This window comes from Haemorhous mexicanus, chromosome 3, assembly GCF_027477595.1.
Source record: "Haemorhous mexicanus isolate bHaeMex1 chromosome 3, bHaeMex1.pri, whole genome shotgun sequence".
NCBI classification, from domain to species: domain Eukaryota; kingdom Metazoa; phylum Chordata; class Aves; order Passeriformes; family Fringillidae; genus Haemorhous; species Haemorhous mexicanus.
Genome location: NC_082343.1, coordinates 34,358,372 through 34,375,533, shown reverse-complemented (window position 1 = coordinate 34,375,533; position 17,162 = coordinate 34,358,372). Strand labels below are relative to the sequence as shown.

Below are 17,162 nucleotides of genomic sequence, written 5' to 3'. Positions count from 1 at the left end.
TAATTATATTACTATTTTTATAACCATTCTATTACTATTAAACTTTTTAAATTCTAAAAACAAGTGATTGGCGTTTTTTCACAGTGTGCAAACAGTTCAGATGCTGTGAGCCAAAAATCATAGGAGGAGGAAGGGAGGGATACGATCACCAGGACAGAACTAGAGGAATTTCGGGGAAAATCGCGTTCATGGCTGGAGCCTAGCTTACAGTTTGGGTAATTTCTATTTTTCATCCGGAAGGTGGAAGTCTGAGCGGGCTGTGCGTGCTGCATTGGCTCTCCCTTGCCTCTCAGCTCGGCCGGCTGCTCCGGCCTGGATGGCGCTCGGGGCTCGCCCCGCCGCGGCCGGGGCTGCGCTGCGTCCTCCGGGCCGCCAGGGGCGCGCGGGGCCTGCGCCGCGGGGAGCCCAGGTACCGGGCCCGGGGGGCGGCGGGGACGGCGGGGGGCGCGCCCGGCCCGGGGACGTGGCGGCCGCAGCGCCGCCCCCGGCACGGCTGGGAGGTCCCTGCGCTGGCGGCGGCCCAGGCCGGTCCCGGGGTGCTGCCGTGCTGAGGGCCGCTGTGGCGGCGCGCTGCCGTGCCGAGGGCCGCTGTGGTGCTGCAGTGCCCCCCACTGCGTGCCGAGCTCGGTGCGGCGCCCGGCCCGTGGCGCTCAGCCGGCCCCAGGCTGGAGATGGGACGGGCTGGTGCCAGCAGAAAATCTCCTTGTAAAGCCGAGGCCTCGCCAGGTGTGCTTCAGTCCGCGGGGCGGCACACACAGGGGGCTGGCTCGCCAGTCTATGTAGGTGACGGTATCGCCTGCTTCAGGATGGGCACCAGCATGCTCCCCTGCCGTCTGGGGGATATTTCATGTTACACGCTGCCTCAAGAAGGACCTTGGTGGGAAGTGAACATGGAAATACAATGAATAGGTTGTTGTTTAAGCAGCTCAAAATATTTTTCATGCCAATCCATAGGCAGGAAAATACTTCCTTATACTACTTATAGAGGATAAACTTGCCTTGGGAAAAAAAAAAATTCAACCTGGAAATAAGAAAGCTTCAAATTCACAGGGCATTGCAGTCCCGGGGTGGCTTAAGGGAATAGACAAGATAATTTCTTTTCAGCTGGCCCTTGATCATTTTATTAAGTAGATTATATGATAGTGAGTGAAGAATAGCCGAGCTTGTACTATGACCCAGGAACTTGCTTCTCTGTTAATTACTCGTCACTCCATCTTGGACTGGGGCTATAGTTCTTATGTTTTTTACCTCATGCTGCTTTTTCTTTACCCTAGGGCATCCTGTCTCTCAGACCAAATTACCAGCAAAGGATGGAGAACGTCCTGGCTAGTTTATGTGGGACCAGCCCAGAAGATCCACTCCCTGTGTGGGTTCATGGCAGCATTGGCCATTGCTTTAACCAGCTGACACTAAGCGTGATTCCTCATGTGATCCTTGCAGCGGTCAGTGCCTGCTTCCTTGGCACTCCGAGGTATGACAAGTCTGGCTCTTGATTACTATGCAGGACTGGAGGTGGGGTGGAAAGGCTGGAAATTGTATCTCCCTATCATAGGCTGAATATGTAATTAGGGAAGGACACAATATTATAATGCTGTTATATTTGTCAGCATCCATTTTAATTCAGTGTACAGAAAGGAATGCAGAAAGAATAGAGGGGATTGTGGGCATAAAATCACAGAAAGTAATTAAAAACTTTTTTAGTGAATGAGGACTGGGGAAACTGGGAGTATTCTGGTAGAGGGTATAAATCCAAGGTGGCATAGAAGATGTATATAAGGCAATAAGGAGTTTAGAGAAATGCAGAATTGTTTTTTCTGTTTACCCTCTTCTGAAATTCCTAAACATGACAACATTCACTGATACTGAAAGGCCACAAAGAATCCAGTGATAATGAAGTATTTTGATGGGCAATAGATTATAGACCTTATAAGCATAGCATCACTGAAACTCACAGTGATAAAAATAATGTTTCTAGAAAAAATATCCAACAGACCAGGAAATCAAGGATCAGAGATGTGACACAGGGAATTTCGTCATCCAAAATTTGTGTTAAAGAGGTTAAATATACTTTTTCTTGCTGTTAGTCCTCAAGGATTGGAGTCTGATTTGACTACAAAATATCATAGTTTGCAAACAAATTTCTGTAAATAAATGCTTTTCTTTGGTAGCATCTGACCAAAGAGTGGGCTATATTGACCTGATGTAGTTTAGCAATGCCTACAGTCAGAAGAAGTTACAGATCTAGGGGGGTGTATCCAGAAGGTTAAGTAGGAGTGGATGTATAAACATGGGGAAGAGGAGAGGAAGAAAGGGCAGTACTGACTGAGAGGTAGTGGAATTCCAACTGTAATTTATTTCACTGCTCTTTCCTCCTCAAGGTCTGGCTCTGGTGTGCCTTGCAGGCCGAGCTGGGGATGGAGAATCGCTGCCTCCTTCACACTTGCTGCCTTGTTCCTTGCTGACACCATTCCAGCCACCATTTCCCAGCAGGAGCTGGGCCCTGTGTACCTGGAAGTGCTGGCCAATGGCACTGCTGCCCTGACATGGCTGGTGCATGGCTTTGCTCTTCTCATGCTCTGCAGGTCCATTCACGGCTTTACCCGGGGCCCTGCAGCCCTGGCTCTCCTCACTCTCTTACCCCTACCCTCCTTCATCATCACCCTGGTGTGGTACTGCCACAGTGGGACAGCTTGGTCTCTTGCCCACGCCGGTGCCTCCGCCAGGTTCGCCATTCTGTGTCTGCAGCTGGTCTCTCTGCTTGCCTATGTGGTCAGCTACCTCTTCCCCACTGCTGCCAGGCAAGACTTCTTCTCCATCAATAGCTCCTGGCAAGAGGACCAGCCCATCTCAGAGCCAGGGATCCCAGTGCCTGACCAGCAGAGAGTGGCAGAAGATGGTGAGAGCTGGCTCTCCCGCTTCTTTTACACCTGGATGAACCCCCTCATGAAGCGTGGCTACCAGCAGAAGCTGAACCAGCCACAGGACGTCTATTTGCTTCCTCACCAGCTCCAGGCTGCCAGGGTCTGTGACCGGTTCTACTCTTGCTGGCAGAAGAAGGCAGCTCTTCAGCAAGCAGAGGAGGATACAGTGTCTCTTACGAGCCCAATCATTGCTGGAGGCGATGGGAGCAGTGATGCTCCAGACAGCCCACACCATGCCCAGAAAGCTGTGTGCCTCCTGTCAGTCCTTCATGCGGCCTTTGGGCTTCGTTTCTACACCCTTGGACTTCTCAAGCTGGCTGAAAGTCTGCTGGATTTTTCAGGTCCTCTGCTTCTGAACTTGCTGGTGAACTTCATGGAGTCACGGCAGGAGCCCCTGAGCCATGGGATTCTTTATGCCCTTGGGCTCTTTGCTGGCTCCTTCCTGGGTGCTCTCTTGCGGAGCCAGTTCAGGTACGAGATGAACAAGATGGCGCTGATGGTGCGGGCCGCTGTCATCTCCGCCATCTACCGCAAGGCTCTGCGTGTCAGCAGCACCAGCCTTGCCCACTTCACTCTGGGGGAAATTGTCAACTTCATGAGCACGGACACCGATAGGTTGGTCAACTTCTGCTACAGCTTCCATGAGTTGTGGAGCCTGCCTGTCCAGCTTGCCATTACCCTCTACCTCCTCTACCAGCAAGTGGGGATAGCGTTTCTGGGAGGTGTGGCCCTGGCACTGCTGCTGGTGCCCATCAACAAGATCATAGCTAACCGCATCATGGTGAACAACGAGGAGATGCTGAAACACAAGGACACACGAGTCAAGGTGAGGGGCAGTGGTGTCTCTCTGAGTTTGTATTTTTTCCCTGTTTGTCCCAGAACATTGGCTTCTTGGCCACTAGTCATGGTCCAAGGCAGATTAATTGAATCACAGCTGTTGAGAAAAATGCCAGAAAGGGTACACACACACACACACACACACACACACACACACACACACACACACACACACTTTGGTCAGAAGTGTTTCAGGGTGATATAGTTTCACCACCCATAAGATTGTGAACCTTTAATGCTTTTCTTGTCCCCTGGGCTAATTTAGGTTCCCTTGCAAGTTTCTCTTCTGTGTGTAGTAAAGGTAAGACTCCCGATGGCTTCCTCTAGATTTGCATCCATCTTATTCCTCCAGTGATGCCATCAATGATGAAGTGGCTTTCAGTCTGGACAAGGGATCATGGATTTAATTTTATATGGCTCAAGGCTTGGCACTCTCAGTCATCTTTTCCACTGCTTTTCTCCTATTTGCAGTGCCATCTCTCCTCTCCACATGTCAGACATTTGATTCCCACCTTTTAGCATTGTATCTCTAATTTGAGGGGATAGCAGTTTCACTCATGCTTTGAAGCATGAAATAGGTCAACTCCCTGTCAGAACTGTTGGCAGCTTTAAAAATACATATTTTCCCAACAGTAGCTGCATCTCCCAGAGTGGTATCTGATGATGCTGGACTTTCTCCAACTGTTGTAAGACTGGTTTGCCGAATAAAGTCTCTCTTGTTAGTTTTCTTTAATGTTGGGCAGAGACAGTCAGCTTGCTCTACAGATGCTGACCTGAGAACAGAAATGAGAGGACTGCATCCTGCAGGGACACCAGAGTTCTGGAAATGAACCAGCCAGGCTGTGGATACAGACCAGCTGTATCAGGGCAGGATCAGGCCTGAGAGTCAGATGTTATCTGAAGGCACTGTCAAGTCAACACAAGTAAATAGTATCCAGGCTGGAACTAGCAATTCCACACATCTCTTCACCTGTGGTGTTCATCTTTTGCTTGGAAAGTAGTGTAATATTTTGCCTTTTCCTTGGTTGTGCACAGCATGGGTGGCTGAAGAGGCTGGTGGGATGGATGAGCACAAAGTTTCCAGTAGCTGTCACTTAAGTTTATGCCTTTGTTAGCAATAAATGGTTCCTGACATCTCTAGCTTGACCCTTAGCAGGAGATAACCGCACACCCAGGCACAGCCCAGGTTGGCTGGGCACTGTTTGCTTGATGTTCTTTTCCTCGTTGCCTGCAGCTAATGACAGAGTTCCTGTTTGGCATTCGTGTGATCAAGTTTTATGCCTGGGAGAAGCACTTCAGCACCAGGATAAAATCCTGCCGGACTAAAGAGCTGCAGAAGTTGCGGGCCATCGGTTACCTGGATGCTTTGTGTGTGTACATGTGGGCAGCACTCCCTGTTGTTATCTCCATTGCCATCTTTGTCACCTATGTCCTGTTGGGTCACCAGCTCTCTGCCACAAAGGTGAGTAGTAGGGAGAGCTCCAAAACTGTCTTGTGCAGAACACAGTCTACAGTGGAACTGCAATCCTGAGGCATCTTCTCTGGGAAATAAACCCAGCCCACGTCTCTCCACAGCTCTTCAGGCTCTCACTGGTGAAGCTGTTTGGAGGATACTGGGGAGGTGCTGGCTCCAGCTCATGGCTGTTTGCTTACCCACGCAGGTGTTCACAGCATTGGCCCTTGTTGGGATGCTTATTCTACCCCTCAACAGCTTCCCATGGGTGTTGAATGGGATCTTGGAGGCCAAAGTTTCCCTGGATCGAATCCAGCAATTCTTTGAACTCATGGACCAGGACCTGGAAGCTTATTACGCCCTAGGTAACGGTTAAGGAATCTGCCAGGCCTGAGACTCTGGCCAGCAGACCTTCAGAGAAGAGAGCTGAGGTGCGAGGCCCAGGGGCAGTGCTGGAGGGCAGCTGGCTGTCACCCTGTGATTCAGGATGTTCAGTTGGGTAGAGGCAGAGTGGATACACTTCTCTTAATTTCCTTTGAAAGCAGGAGACAAGGCTATAACATTCCACTTTACCAACCATAAGCCACTGCTTGTCTCACAGAGCCATTAATGTCCCAGTAGAACAAGCAGCTCTGTCCTCTGAGCAAAGCTCTTCTGACACTGAAGCCATCAACAAGCTTGGCTTCACATGGCAGAAAGGCTTGAGTGGCTCCCCTTCTCCTCAGCCGTATTAGCTCCCTTTCCTTCTTTCATTGCCTTTGGCCAGCTCCCTGCCATTCTTTTACCTTCAGCAATAATAAAATGAGGTTATATCATTACAGTGTCTCCCTGACAACCGTGTGTGTCTGGTGTGAGCCGGAGATGGAAGGGTTGGAAGAAGGGATGTATAAGTCAGTAGGCAAGAGTCTCATTCTGTGGTTGGGTTAGGGGCATCATGCAGTGCCTCATCCATTGTCTCTGCATTTGGGAACAAAGCTGATGATATTTGTGATGCCAGGTGCCTTTAATTTTCTGGTCTTCTCATAGCAGTGCTTTGCTGTTCGGGTTTTCACTTGTAGATAGCCCTTCAGATACTGCTACTGCCATGGAGATGCAATGTGCAGCCTTCTCATGGGTGCCAGTTGAGGAGGAAAGCACCAGGCAGCCCTCATCCACAGGCACTCTGCAACTGCACATCGAGAGCCTGTCAGTGAGAAAGGTGAGCAAGGACATGGGAGGTAATAGAGAAAAATGCATTAGAGAAAAAATACTGGAAACTAGAAATAATGGAGCAGAGGGGGCATGTTTTCCTCAATCTAGGAGCTGTGCATCAAAATCTTCTCTTGGTCAAGAGGCACAGGACACTGAAAGGCTGAAAGGCACTGGAGAACATCCATTACAGACAGGAGATGAACTAGTTCTCTCTGCTTTCTACTATTGCTGCTGGAGACAACTGGACAGGGAACAGAGCAGGGCTCTAGAGTTAACACTCCTTGCAAATCTGTGTCCTGTCATATAAGGAGTCTGGTTTACCTGACAGCTGTACCCAGCTGCACTGCTGAACATGAGATGGTCCTAGCAGTCAGCTTCCTTACAGCCTACATGTGGCTCAAGAAATCTGGACAAGCTACCCTGAATTAGCAAATCAGGTTGCTTCTTTTCCTTTCCCTTTGCAGGGAATGCTCCTCGGGGTTGTTGGGAAGGTTGGCTCTGGCAAAAGCTCTCTGCTTGCAGCCATCACTGGAGAGCTCATTAAGTAAGTAGCCTAAAGAGTTTTCCCTGCCTGGTCCCTCCATGCCACGGCAGGTGGGAATTGTCCAGTGCTATCCCAACTTGTGGTAGGTAATTTTGGTCTGCCAGCAGTTTTTCTTTGTTGCCCTTTATACCCACTTCTGTTGTGCTTGCAGACAAGGTGGACGAGTGTATGTTTGTGACCTGGAGCAAGGATTTGGTCTGGCCACACAGGAGCCTTGGATACAGTTTACCACTGTCCGCAAAAACATCCTTTTTGGGCGGGAATATGATGCCAGGCTGTTCGAGGAGGTGCTGGAGGCCTGTGCCCTCTCCGAGGACCTAAATGTGAGTGCCTAGGCTGGAGACCTGCCTGGACCTTCTCGGCATGCTTTTGCATCCATCCTGAGCCTCATAGGATCAGTGTTTGTTGTTTCAGGGTGTAGACTGCTGCTCCAATGTCCCATCACACAGTGTGGCTCTGATTGCCAAGCCCACACCATTCCTAGCGTGCCCATACTTCCTTAAGGTGTGAAGTCACTCTTGTAGCACTTTGGGTGGTTTCTTCTGCTGCTGAGCCAAAAGCTCTTCATGCTGGGGAAAGCATGCTCTTCATGAGTTGTTCTTGCAGAGCTGATTACTGTTGGGTTTTTCAGGCAGAACCTATCAGCAGCTGATGCTTTTTTTGGGGGGAAGGATCAGAAGCAACTTCTTAGGGGTTTTGAAGGGCTAAGTCAGTGCTCCTGACATATATTCTAAATTTGAGGTTTATGACTCTATTAGCCAGTAAACCTGGCTGTATATATGGTATATATAGGAATCAAGCCTTCCCAGTTTATAAGCTAATGCCTGATTTTATGAAGCTTTAGCAGCTTCTGTTTATTTTGGCTGGAGCTATGAACACTCTGTAAAGGCACGATTTTTATTTGAGATTTTGTAAAATACACCCATGCTACCAAACCGAGAGGAGACTTATTTCCAGGTAGTAAAATTTGGTAGTTTTTTCTGCTATGCTGTTTGGAAGGACCCTGACATAATTTTGATGCAGACACGGCCCTTGTTCTCACAGAAAATTACTGTGTGCAATTACCTTGGACCAGAAGTTGCTCTTGATGGGTAGTTAAGATGTGACCACCCTATTCTGGAGTGTAAGAGATTTTTGTAGCATAAATAAACCTTCCCAGTTGTCTGTAGAACCAGTGTATAGATTGTTGCATTGTTTAATTGTTGGTAAGTGGTCAGCCTTAGAAATTACTGCCAGAGACTGGAGAGGGGCCCCTGTGTCCTAGTTTTGGGTCTCCAGCAGTTTCTTGTCCCTTTCTAAATTATTTTCTTGAATATTTCAGATTTTACCAGCGGGTGACCAGACAGAGGTGGGTGAAAATGGTGTGACACTCAGTGGGGGACAGAAGGCTCGAATAGCCCTTGCCAGAGCCGTTTACCAGGTAAATAACAAAGGCATTACTGTGTGGCAGATCTTGCCTAGTCAAATATAGAGAGCTCAGCTGTATAGTTCTGGCAAGATGTCTTTAAAGCACATTCTGCTAGCCTTAATGTGCTGCCATACAGAGACACGTGGACTTTTCTCTACAGCACTGCCTGCTCCAGGAGGGCCAGCAGCTGTATCCTTTTTTCTTTTGTCCCCCTCCCAGGAGAAAGAACTTTACCTCCTTGATGATCCCCTGGCTGCTGTTGATGCAGATGTAGCCAAACATATTATGCGGAAATGCATTTTCGGAGTTCTCAAAGATAAGACCAGGGTCCTTTGCACTCACAGGACAGAGTTTTTGGAGAAGGCCGATGCCTTGTTGCTGATGGACAATGGCAGGATAGTTAAGACAGGTACACTGTCTGTCCTCTCAGGCATTCACTTGTGCCTGTGTCTTGGAATGGCTTGAGGGGATTAGGATTGACTAGTGGGGAACCCAGTGATAAAAGAGGACACTGAGAACACTGCATGTGTGCAGAGATGGGGTGCAAGAGGATGAGCAGATGTACAGACAAAACAGGACAGCCCTAGATGTGGGGAACCCGATGAGGCAGAAAGAGTAGCAGGTTGAATGGAGTGGAGCCTTCAAGGGTACAGTTGCTGTATAACGTGGGGAATGTTATGAGAGAACAGAGCTGGGTCATTTCAGAGCAAGAGGCAGTGGGAGGGTGGAAAGTTGTCACCCGCTCCTCACAGATGCCAAAGAATTTGCATGTCTCTCTTCGCAGGCACACCAGCTGATATCCTGCCACTTGTTGAAGCCTTCCCCAAGTTCAAGGATACAGACAAGGGGGATAAGGATAAAGGTCTGTTCCTGATGAGCTTAAGGGTAGCTGGGGCAGCACAGCTGACCTTCCAGACAGAACCTGTACCTGATGGCTGCTGGCTTTAGAGCTGAACTCCCATCATCTTGTTCTGCTGTGGCAGTGCTGATATGTGGGTGGTGTATACACAGAAGGACAGAAGGCCCACATATTGGGTATTGGTCTGGAGCAGTATTTGAACCTCTTGTTCCACTTGTAGTCCAGTTTTGAATGAAGAACTGCCAGGGTTGGTGCACCTGTCTTGAAAGAGGAGAGAGGAGGGGGGAAAAAAGTGTCCCTCATAGTTTAGACTTGCTCTGTTCACATTTAGGAACAGCTGCAGGAAGAATTTAACACTGCACTGACCTTTGCTTTTGCATCTATCCCCACAGCCCCTAATGAACAGGGACAGGAAGAGGCCATAAAGACAGAGGCAGAAGAACCAACCCAAAACCATAATCTCATCCACAAGGAGGAAGAAAAGAAAGAAGGGGCAGTGGCTTTTCAGGTGTACAAGGCCTATTGGATGGCAATGGGCAGCTGCTTAGCAATATCAATCCTCTTGTCACTGTTCCTGATGCAAGGTGAGGCAGTGAACCAGCAGTACATCTCTCTTTAGACACTCTTCTCCTCTTGTCTCATTCCCTGGCTGCATGGAGTCCAGAAGGAAGGATGCCAGGGCTTTGAACACTCACCTCTGTAGCAGTGCTGTGTCACTGCTGCACCTCAAGGCTATTCACTTGTTCCTGCTCTACTACTAACAGGGGAAAGACTATACAGGGCAGTGAGACTATGCAAAAGTTGTCCAGCAGCTTCCTCTTCAGCTTGTCAGCTTCATGTTTGCTGATTCAGAAGTAGAATTTCTCTTTACGTAGTCTGTCTTTCTCTGTAGCATCCAGAAATGTCTCGGATTGGTGGCTGTCATACTGGATCTCCAGCATATCCCAGACAGCAAATACCTCTGTGATGGCCTGCTCAGCTTCCCTGCCTTCCCCAGAGCTGCTTCTCTTCTCCACTGCTGGTCTTGTGTAAGTGAATGTGGTCCAGAGGTGCCAAAGGGAGCAGGAAATGTCCTTAAATGCATTTCCTATGAAGATCCTGGAGAGCAGGGATAGATAAACTTACCACTTCACTTCAGGGGATGTGTGTGGCTGCCTTGACAAACAGAATCAAAATCCCTGACCTGATAATGTGTCAAAAAGGCTTCTGTCTGGAGCTGATGGAAGACCCCTTCCTGCATAGTAATCAGAGTATTTGTCCCAACATGCCAAAGGGGTGTAACAGGAGTATCAGGCTAAAGTATCCTGATTTCCCCTGGAGTATGCTCTTGGGTTCTTATGCCCTGTCTGTGAGTTTACTGTCAGGTAGATGTTGGATTCATAATCTTCCTCCTTTTTTCCAGTTCCCCCATTCAAGATCTGGACAAGACCCCAGCCCCTCCCAATGGCTCAGTGGATGTGAATTTCTACCTGATAGTTTATGGGAGCATTGCAGGGGCCAATTCCCTCTTCACCATTATTCGGGCATTCCTCTTTGCTTATGGTGCTCTCCGTGCTGCCTCTGTCATTCATGACCGACTGCTCCAAAGGGTTCTAAAGGTAATGGGCACAAAGTCCAGAGCAGGCTGAGGCTCCTGCAATCTTCCATTCTTCTTATAGCTGGGAGTACAGGTGTGGGAGATAGATTAAGGTTTCTGTTGGTATTGGCTGGGAGGACTGTATTCCAAAGGGCTGCAGCACAGCTAGCACAAGGGGCCAATGAGCAGGGTTCAAAATGTGTCCTGTTCATTCCATGGAAGGATGATTTACGGCTCCCACCTGCATCTGTTCACTCATTAGCCTTAGATGTATAGCCAGTAAAGTCAAAGTAGCTTTTACAGGATGGTGAGTTCAGGTTTAGATGAGATTGGAAGGAGTTATTAAGCAAGGTCTAGGGCTGATGCTTTCATATGTCAGTTAACTTTATGGTTTTGGCTTCCTTGGGTCCTCAGGCTAGAGTTAGGATTAGGAGATTGGAAATTCAGATTAGAGGCTAGATTTGCCTTGCTACTATTGAGCCATCATGGTGTCTGAGTGCCTGCTTTCTCAGTAGCTGTCAGTCATTTGATACAGAAGGAGTGCTTCCTTTTACCACGCAAACAGTATGTGAGTTGTTGGGCTGCTAGTGGATGCTGGCTTTGGAGGTTGAGGTAAGGAATTGGGTTGTGATGGCCACCTCCTTGTGCTCTCCTGCTCTCCTGCACAGTGTTATGTGGTTGGATCTCACCACACCTGACTGGCTCTTACTGTCTGGTTCCCTTACTGCCAGGCCACAGTCACCTTCTTTGACACCACACCAACAGGCCGGATCCTGAACCGCTTCTCCTCAGACCTGTACTGTGTGGATGACAGCCTGCCATTTATCCTCAACATCTTCCTAGCCAACATCTACGAGCTGTTGGGCATGCTGGTGATAATGACCTATGGCCTCCCTTGGATTGGTCTGGTCTTGCTCCCTCTGGCTGTAGTCTACTTCTTCATTCAGCGCTATTACCGATTCACATCCCGGGAGCTCAAGCGCCTCCACAGCATCACCCTGTCTCCCATTTACACCCACTTCTCAGAGACCCTCTCGGGACTGAGCACCATCAGAGCCATGCGGGCAACAAAGAGGTGAGCAGGGAGCACAACCCCCAGAGAGACAGAGTTCAGAGCTTTGGCTTTATATGCCAAGGCCTTCCTCTTGTGGGGCTGGTTATAGGGTGGCTGGAATGCCCTTTGTCTGGGGCAGCAGGAAAGGAATTTGAGCGATGCAAACCTCTGTTGTGTGCCTGACAGGTTTGAGTTGGAGAATCAGCTGCATCTGGAGCAGAACCAGCGCTGTCTCTTTGCCAGCAAAACAGTGATGGAGTGGCTGGACATCCGCTTGCAGATGATTGGGGTTGCTGTGGTTACTGCTATAGCAGGGATTGCCATCATCCAGCACCAGAAGCAGCTGGGAAATCCAGGTAGACTGCCAGGGACTGATCTATGTCCACTCCTAGGCTGTGCCCAAGGGGTTCTCCCAGCCCAGAGCTACACATTTTTCTGCACTGGGGTAAGATCCAGAGCTCCAGCTTCCTGTAGCAAGTCACCCACAGTGTAGTGCTGTAGTGCTTCAGTTTCTGTCTCTGCTCCTTTGTGTCCCCAACCTCAAGTGTGAGCCCAGACTTCAGTCTTGACTTTTGCTTTATGTTTTTTTTGTCTGCCCAGCAAGATGTCACCTTCCCTACCACTAACATTCTGGCTTATGCTTTTGTCCTCACAGGACTTGTGGGCCTGGCACTCTCATATGCCCTGTCTGTCACACACCTGCTCTCCGGCCTCATTGACAGTTTCACTCACACAGAGATGATGATGGTGAGTGTGGAGCGGACAGAGGAGTACTCCACAGACATCCCCATGGAGCCTCAGGATAAGTTGGTCCAGGTAAAAGCTCAAATGTGTTCTCAGGTACTGGCCCATCTTCTGGCTCTTCACCCTGCACTTGCCCCCAGGGGAGATCACAGGGTTCCAGTGAATGGGTGGAGGGTCCTCACCACAGAAACCACCTTGATCACTCATCTTTTACTAGTGTATCTCCTGGGGAGGCTGAATCTCTGGCAGGAACTGGTGAAGGTGGGAGTGATGGGAAGGAGTAGGGAAGCAGAATGGGTGCTAGATACAAGCTGTGATGGAAGAGCAAGCCTAGGAGTGGGCTGGAGGTGGGACTGGGCTGTGTGTTGGTTCTGCTCAGAAGCCAAGCAACCATCTAAAGGGAAGGGTGGGGCTTGGACTGTGGGGAGGTGATGCTGAAGATGACAATCAGTCATTATCATACCCTTTCTCACCTGTGTATCCCTCTTAGGTTTCTGCTGACTGGCCACGTGAGGGGCTTGTGGAGTTCCAGCAGGTGGTCCTGGCATACAGACCAGGCTTGCCTAATGCACTTGATGGCGTGAGCTTCACTGTTTATCCCGGAGAGAAGCTAGGCATTGTGGGTCGCACAGGATCTGGGAAATCCACCCTTTTCTTGGCCCTTTTCCGCATGGTGGAGATGAAATCAGGCCAGATTCTCCTTGATGGTGTTGACAGCCAGCTGGTGGGCTTGGAGCAGCTGAGGTATGGCTGAGCAGAGTGAAGGGTAGCTGTCAGTGGCTGGATGCCAAAGTAAAGAGTGAGGAGCAAAGGACTCACTGTTGTGGCACCCTCTTTTCTGATTGTGGCAGCTTTTTATGAGTCTCTCTGTGGTTTCTCGACAGCTGTGCTAAGGAAACCAGGCTGAATATGTGACCCATGTCTCTGTGCCTCTAAGATTTGTAGCAAATTAAGACACCCCATGAAAAAGTAGCAATCTTTGCTTTTCTGCAGAACCCATCCCATGAGCTCTCAGCTTTTGTTTGCTTGCAGATCTAGGCTGGCCATCATCCCACAGGATCCATTTTTGTTCAGTGGCTCAATCAGAGAAAACCTGGACCCCCAGGGAAAACGGACGGATGCTGAGCTCCGCGAGGTGCTGGAGCAGTGCCACCTGTGGGATGCTGTTACTCAGATGGGTGAGATGGAAACCAGTGAGAAGCAGCTGATGAATGCAGGTTCTGCAAGAGGAGGGAAGGGCTTCGCTCAGGCAGGGAGCTGAGGTGGATGCAGTAGGGAATGGGTTAGGCAAGGTTGGAACCAGTGTGGGAGCAGGTCAATGGGACCCAGTGACATTACCTGACATTTGGAGGCAAATGGACTGGCAGGTGATGGATTGGGTGGCAGAAGTTGGCTAGTGAGACCAGGCCTGAGTGGGTGTTAGAGGAGTAGCTGAGAGATAAGCCAGGCCTTTGTTCTAAGGGAACTGTGCCAGATGTTGCTCATGTCTAAGTGTAAAGGCTCCAGTTCCTAAGGCCTGGGCCTGAGCAGAATTGGGATTTTGTGTGCTACTGGGAAAACCTTGGACTGGTGGAGCCATTTGGGGCCCTGTGTAGATGATGCAGGTGACTGCTGATCTTGATACCTGCAGGTGGACTGGACAGCGAGCTGGGAGAGAGGGGAAAGAGTCTGTCTGTGGGACAGAGGCAGCTGGTGTGTCTGGCCAGAGCCCTCCTGACGCAGGCCAAGGTGAGTGCACTGCCTCCATCGGAGCAAGGAGGAGGGTGACCTGCTGGTGGCTGTCTGGGGACAGCAGAGTTGGAGGTGTAATGGAACAGATATCCTGTGCCAACTTCTCAGGCTGTCTCTAGCCAGGGAGTGGGGTCTCTGCAGTGGTGCTTGGGAGCTGCCTTCACTCTGTGTCCCTGGCAGGTGCTGTGCATCGATGAGGCCACAGCCAGTGTGGATCAGAGGACAGACCAGCTGCTGCAGCAGACCATCCGCCAGCGCTTCGCTGACAAAACTGTTCTGACGATTGCTCACAGGTATGGAAGAACCTCTGTGCCTAAATCATCCTGCCACTCTGAGAGGTGGCTGCACACTCCATATCTGGGCCTCAAGCTGAGCACGGAGGTTTCTGTGATAAGGTTTTTCAAGTGCCAAAGCTGGACCTTGCCTTTTGCCTTTTCTACTGCGTGCTGGAACAAGTGGATGTGAAAAGGGGAAAATGTTGTACCCAGAAGCTGGTGTCAGCAAAAGGCAAAATGCAGCATCATATCACAGATTTCTCTTCGTGGGCACTGCCTGCTGGTAGGGCACGTGAATCGCTCCTTATGGTTCTGTCACGTTAGGGCAAGGAGTAATGGAGAACTATCCTATGGAAAGGGGCAATGTGGAGACAGTGGAGGAGCAGGTATCCCTGGCTCAGTAGAGGGCAGTGCAGGACAGCCAGCAGCAAAGGGCTGCAGCCAGCTACTGGATGGTTGTGTCTTCCAAAATCAAGTTTTAGTTCCAGCCTGCACCTTATGCCAGCGAGGTAGACACTGCCCAGGCAGGACAGGATGACAGTGATTGCCTCCCATCAGAGAGATTAAGAGTAGAATCAGTGGATGCTTGCAGCCAGAGGGATGAGGGCAAAACATGAATACTGCAGAGAAGGGGTGGATCAGCATTAGGTGGTGTTCTCTGCTCTTACTCTTGCCAAGTGGAGGAGCGTTTGGAGGAGGGTTATGCAATTGTATGGAGGGTGTTTTCAAAGCACAGAGGTTACCACAAAGATAAAAATCAAATGAGCAGGTGGCAGGGGCTGGTGTCCTGCTGCACTGGAGTGGGAGTGATGGATGACAGGCAGGGTGGGCTGGGCCTGGCAAGTAAATCAAGTGGGTCTTGTTAAATACATTATGTAGGAGGGAGGCAATAGGGATGTGAAGGGAATGTGGTTCCTACACTAGGGATGTTAGGTATAAATAGAGTAGAAGTGCAAGGGCACTGTGGGCTGAGGTGTGTGTTTGGGCTGGGTGTGGGGAGGCCACCTTTGATGGGGGAGTAATTAAAGAGGAGAAACAGCAGAGGAAGGAGTGGCAGAAGGCAAAGCAGCAAGACTGAGTTGAAGATGGCCCCAGCCCTTTTTCCACTGGGACGAAGAGCAATGGGGGAGAGCAATAAGGAGAGAGAGGTGATGATGGGGTTGTTTTGTATCCATGGTTTTTCCATGCCATTCAGCTTTGGGTAAAATCCAGGATGGGGGGTGACTCTGTACTTGTCTCTTGCCCCTCCAAGTCATTTCCAGTGCTGCAGCCTGGACTCTCTTGAAGATGAATGTGTAACCAGTGTTTTGAACTCCATAATGCCTATTATCTGCTCAAATCCTGTGTAGTATCTTCCTTGGGATTTGCAGCTTCACAGGGCTGTAGTTTCACACTGAATGGTGCACGACTGCAAAAACATTCCTGCTGTCATGTCTTCCCTATCCAGAGCCAGAGGTTGCTGCTCTGCTGGCAGTCTGGGCAGACCTGGGCACGTATGTGTGCAGTGGGTCCTGTGGCTGGCTGGTACAAATCCAGCAGTGGTAGCATAGGCAAAGATGCTAGACTGCAGGGGAATAACAGCTGATGAACAATTTCTGCTGCCCTTGAGAGGTGGCAAGTGAGGAAATGTTGGGGCAAATAAAGCAACTCACTAACCCCTGCGGGGATGGAGACATTTTGTGCAAACCCGAAATCAGGCATGCCCTGAGCTTACCCCACAGAACTTCCCTCTGTGCTCCTGGTGCCTTGCCTTGCCCAGCAACTGGAAACCATCACTATGCTCTCCTAAGAGGTGCTGCATTTCTGCAGTGAGCAGAAGCTCTCTGGGGAGCTGCACTGCACTGTGGCCTTGAGTGCAGAGGGAGATCCTGCATAGCTCCTAATGCTGGCCATGTCTTGGGCCGCCCTTAAGAGCAGGGGAAGCAGTATCCAGAGCTTCTCCTCAGATCCAACAACACGTGTCCTGGCATTTGTTGTCCACAGGCTGAACACCATCCTGGACTCGGACCGCGTGCTGGTGATGCAAGCTGGGAGAGTGGCAGAGCTGGATTCACCCGCCCGCCTAAGCCAGAAAGATGGCTCCTTGTTCCAGCACCTCCTGCACAGCAGGCAGCAATGATCTCCCCCTCCTGGGCTCAGCCCAGGCAGCCCTTCCAGCTGGGTGCCTGGCTTTCCTCACGCCTCAGACACCAGCCCTGTCCCTGCAGGGCCAGGAGCTGCTGAGGTGAGGGAGGGGCTTATTCCTGCCTGCAGGCAGCAGTTGTGTGTCCTCAGGGACAAGAGCGTGGCACTGTGGCCTTTCCTTTAATAAGGAAGATGTGACCTGCTGTTCAGAGTTATGCAAGCCTGGTTGGTGGGATCCTGCTCCCCTCCAAGGCTTCCCTTTGAGATTACAGAGGGATTTTCTCCTCTCTGAAGAGTCAGTAACTCCTAGTTTGAGACTTAGTCTGACATATGCAATGTAAAATAAAGTGGAAATATCCTTGCGAAGCTGTTGATTCAGGTCCTTGGCCCTTTTCCTCACCAGACACTTATGTCCTTATGAGATACAAGAGTGGTGCCCTCTCTA

General features: G+C 50.1%; 1 protein-coding gene across 3 annotated transcripts; it reads left to right on the top strand.

The window, feature by feature from the left end:
- The first annotated feature begins 385 nt into the window (after positions 1 to 385).
- ABCC10 (ATP binding cassette subfamily C member 10) lies at positions 386 to 17,083 on the top strand. Of its 3 annotated transcripts, none has more exons than XM_059841301.1 (22): positions 386 to 409; positions 1,275 to 1,471; positions 2,379 to 3,747; positions 4,993 to 5,220; positions 5,420 to 5,576; positions 6,270 to 6,409; positions 6,867 to 6,946; positions 7,098 to 7,269; positions 8,268 to 8,366; positions 8,574 to 8,763; positions 9,139 to 9,216; positions 9,606 to 9,797; positions 10,106 to 10,241; positions 10,616 to 10,811; positions 11,521 to 11,864; positions 12,030 to 12,199; positions 12,499 to 12,659; positions 13,078 to 13,331; positions 13,620 to 13,765; positions 14,218 to 14,315; positions 14,499 to 14,611; positions 16,577 to 17,083. In XM_059841301.1, exons 2-22 carry the CDS (start codon positions 1,311 to 1,313, stop codon positions 16,710 to 16,712), a joined length of 4,620 nt encoding a protein of 1,539 aa, XP_059697284.1. In that variant the 5' UTR covers positions 386 to 409; positions 1,275 to 1,310; the 3' UTR covers positions 16,713 to 17,083. The 3 variants fall into 3 exon arrangements, with proteins under 3 accessions (XP_059697284.1, XP_059697285.1, XP_059697283.1); XM_059841302.1 differs by lacking the exon at positions 386 to 409 and adding an exon at positions 504 to 726; XM_059841300.1 differs by lacking the exon at positions 386 to 409 and adding an exon at positions 738 to 909.
- Positions 17,084 to 17,162: the final 79 nt, after the last annotated feature.

Excerpts from the sequence above, each read along its gene's own strand:
- ABCC10 (XM_059841301.1), top strand. The coding sequence starts at position 1,311 with ATGGAGAACGTCCTGGCTAGTTTATGTGGGACCAGCCCAGAAGATCCA. Across the intron at positions 5,577-6,269 it reads GGAAGCTTATTACGCCCTAG|ATAGCCCTTCAGATACTGCT; the intron begins GTAACGGTTAAG and ends TTTCACTTGTAG. Across the intron at positions 14,612-16,576 it reads GTTCTGACGATTGCTCACAG|GCTGAACACCATCCTGGACT; the intron begins GTATGGAAGAAC and ends TGTTGTCCACAG.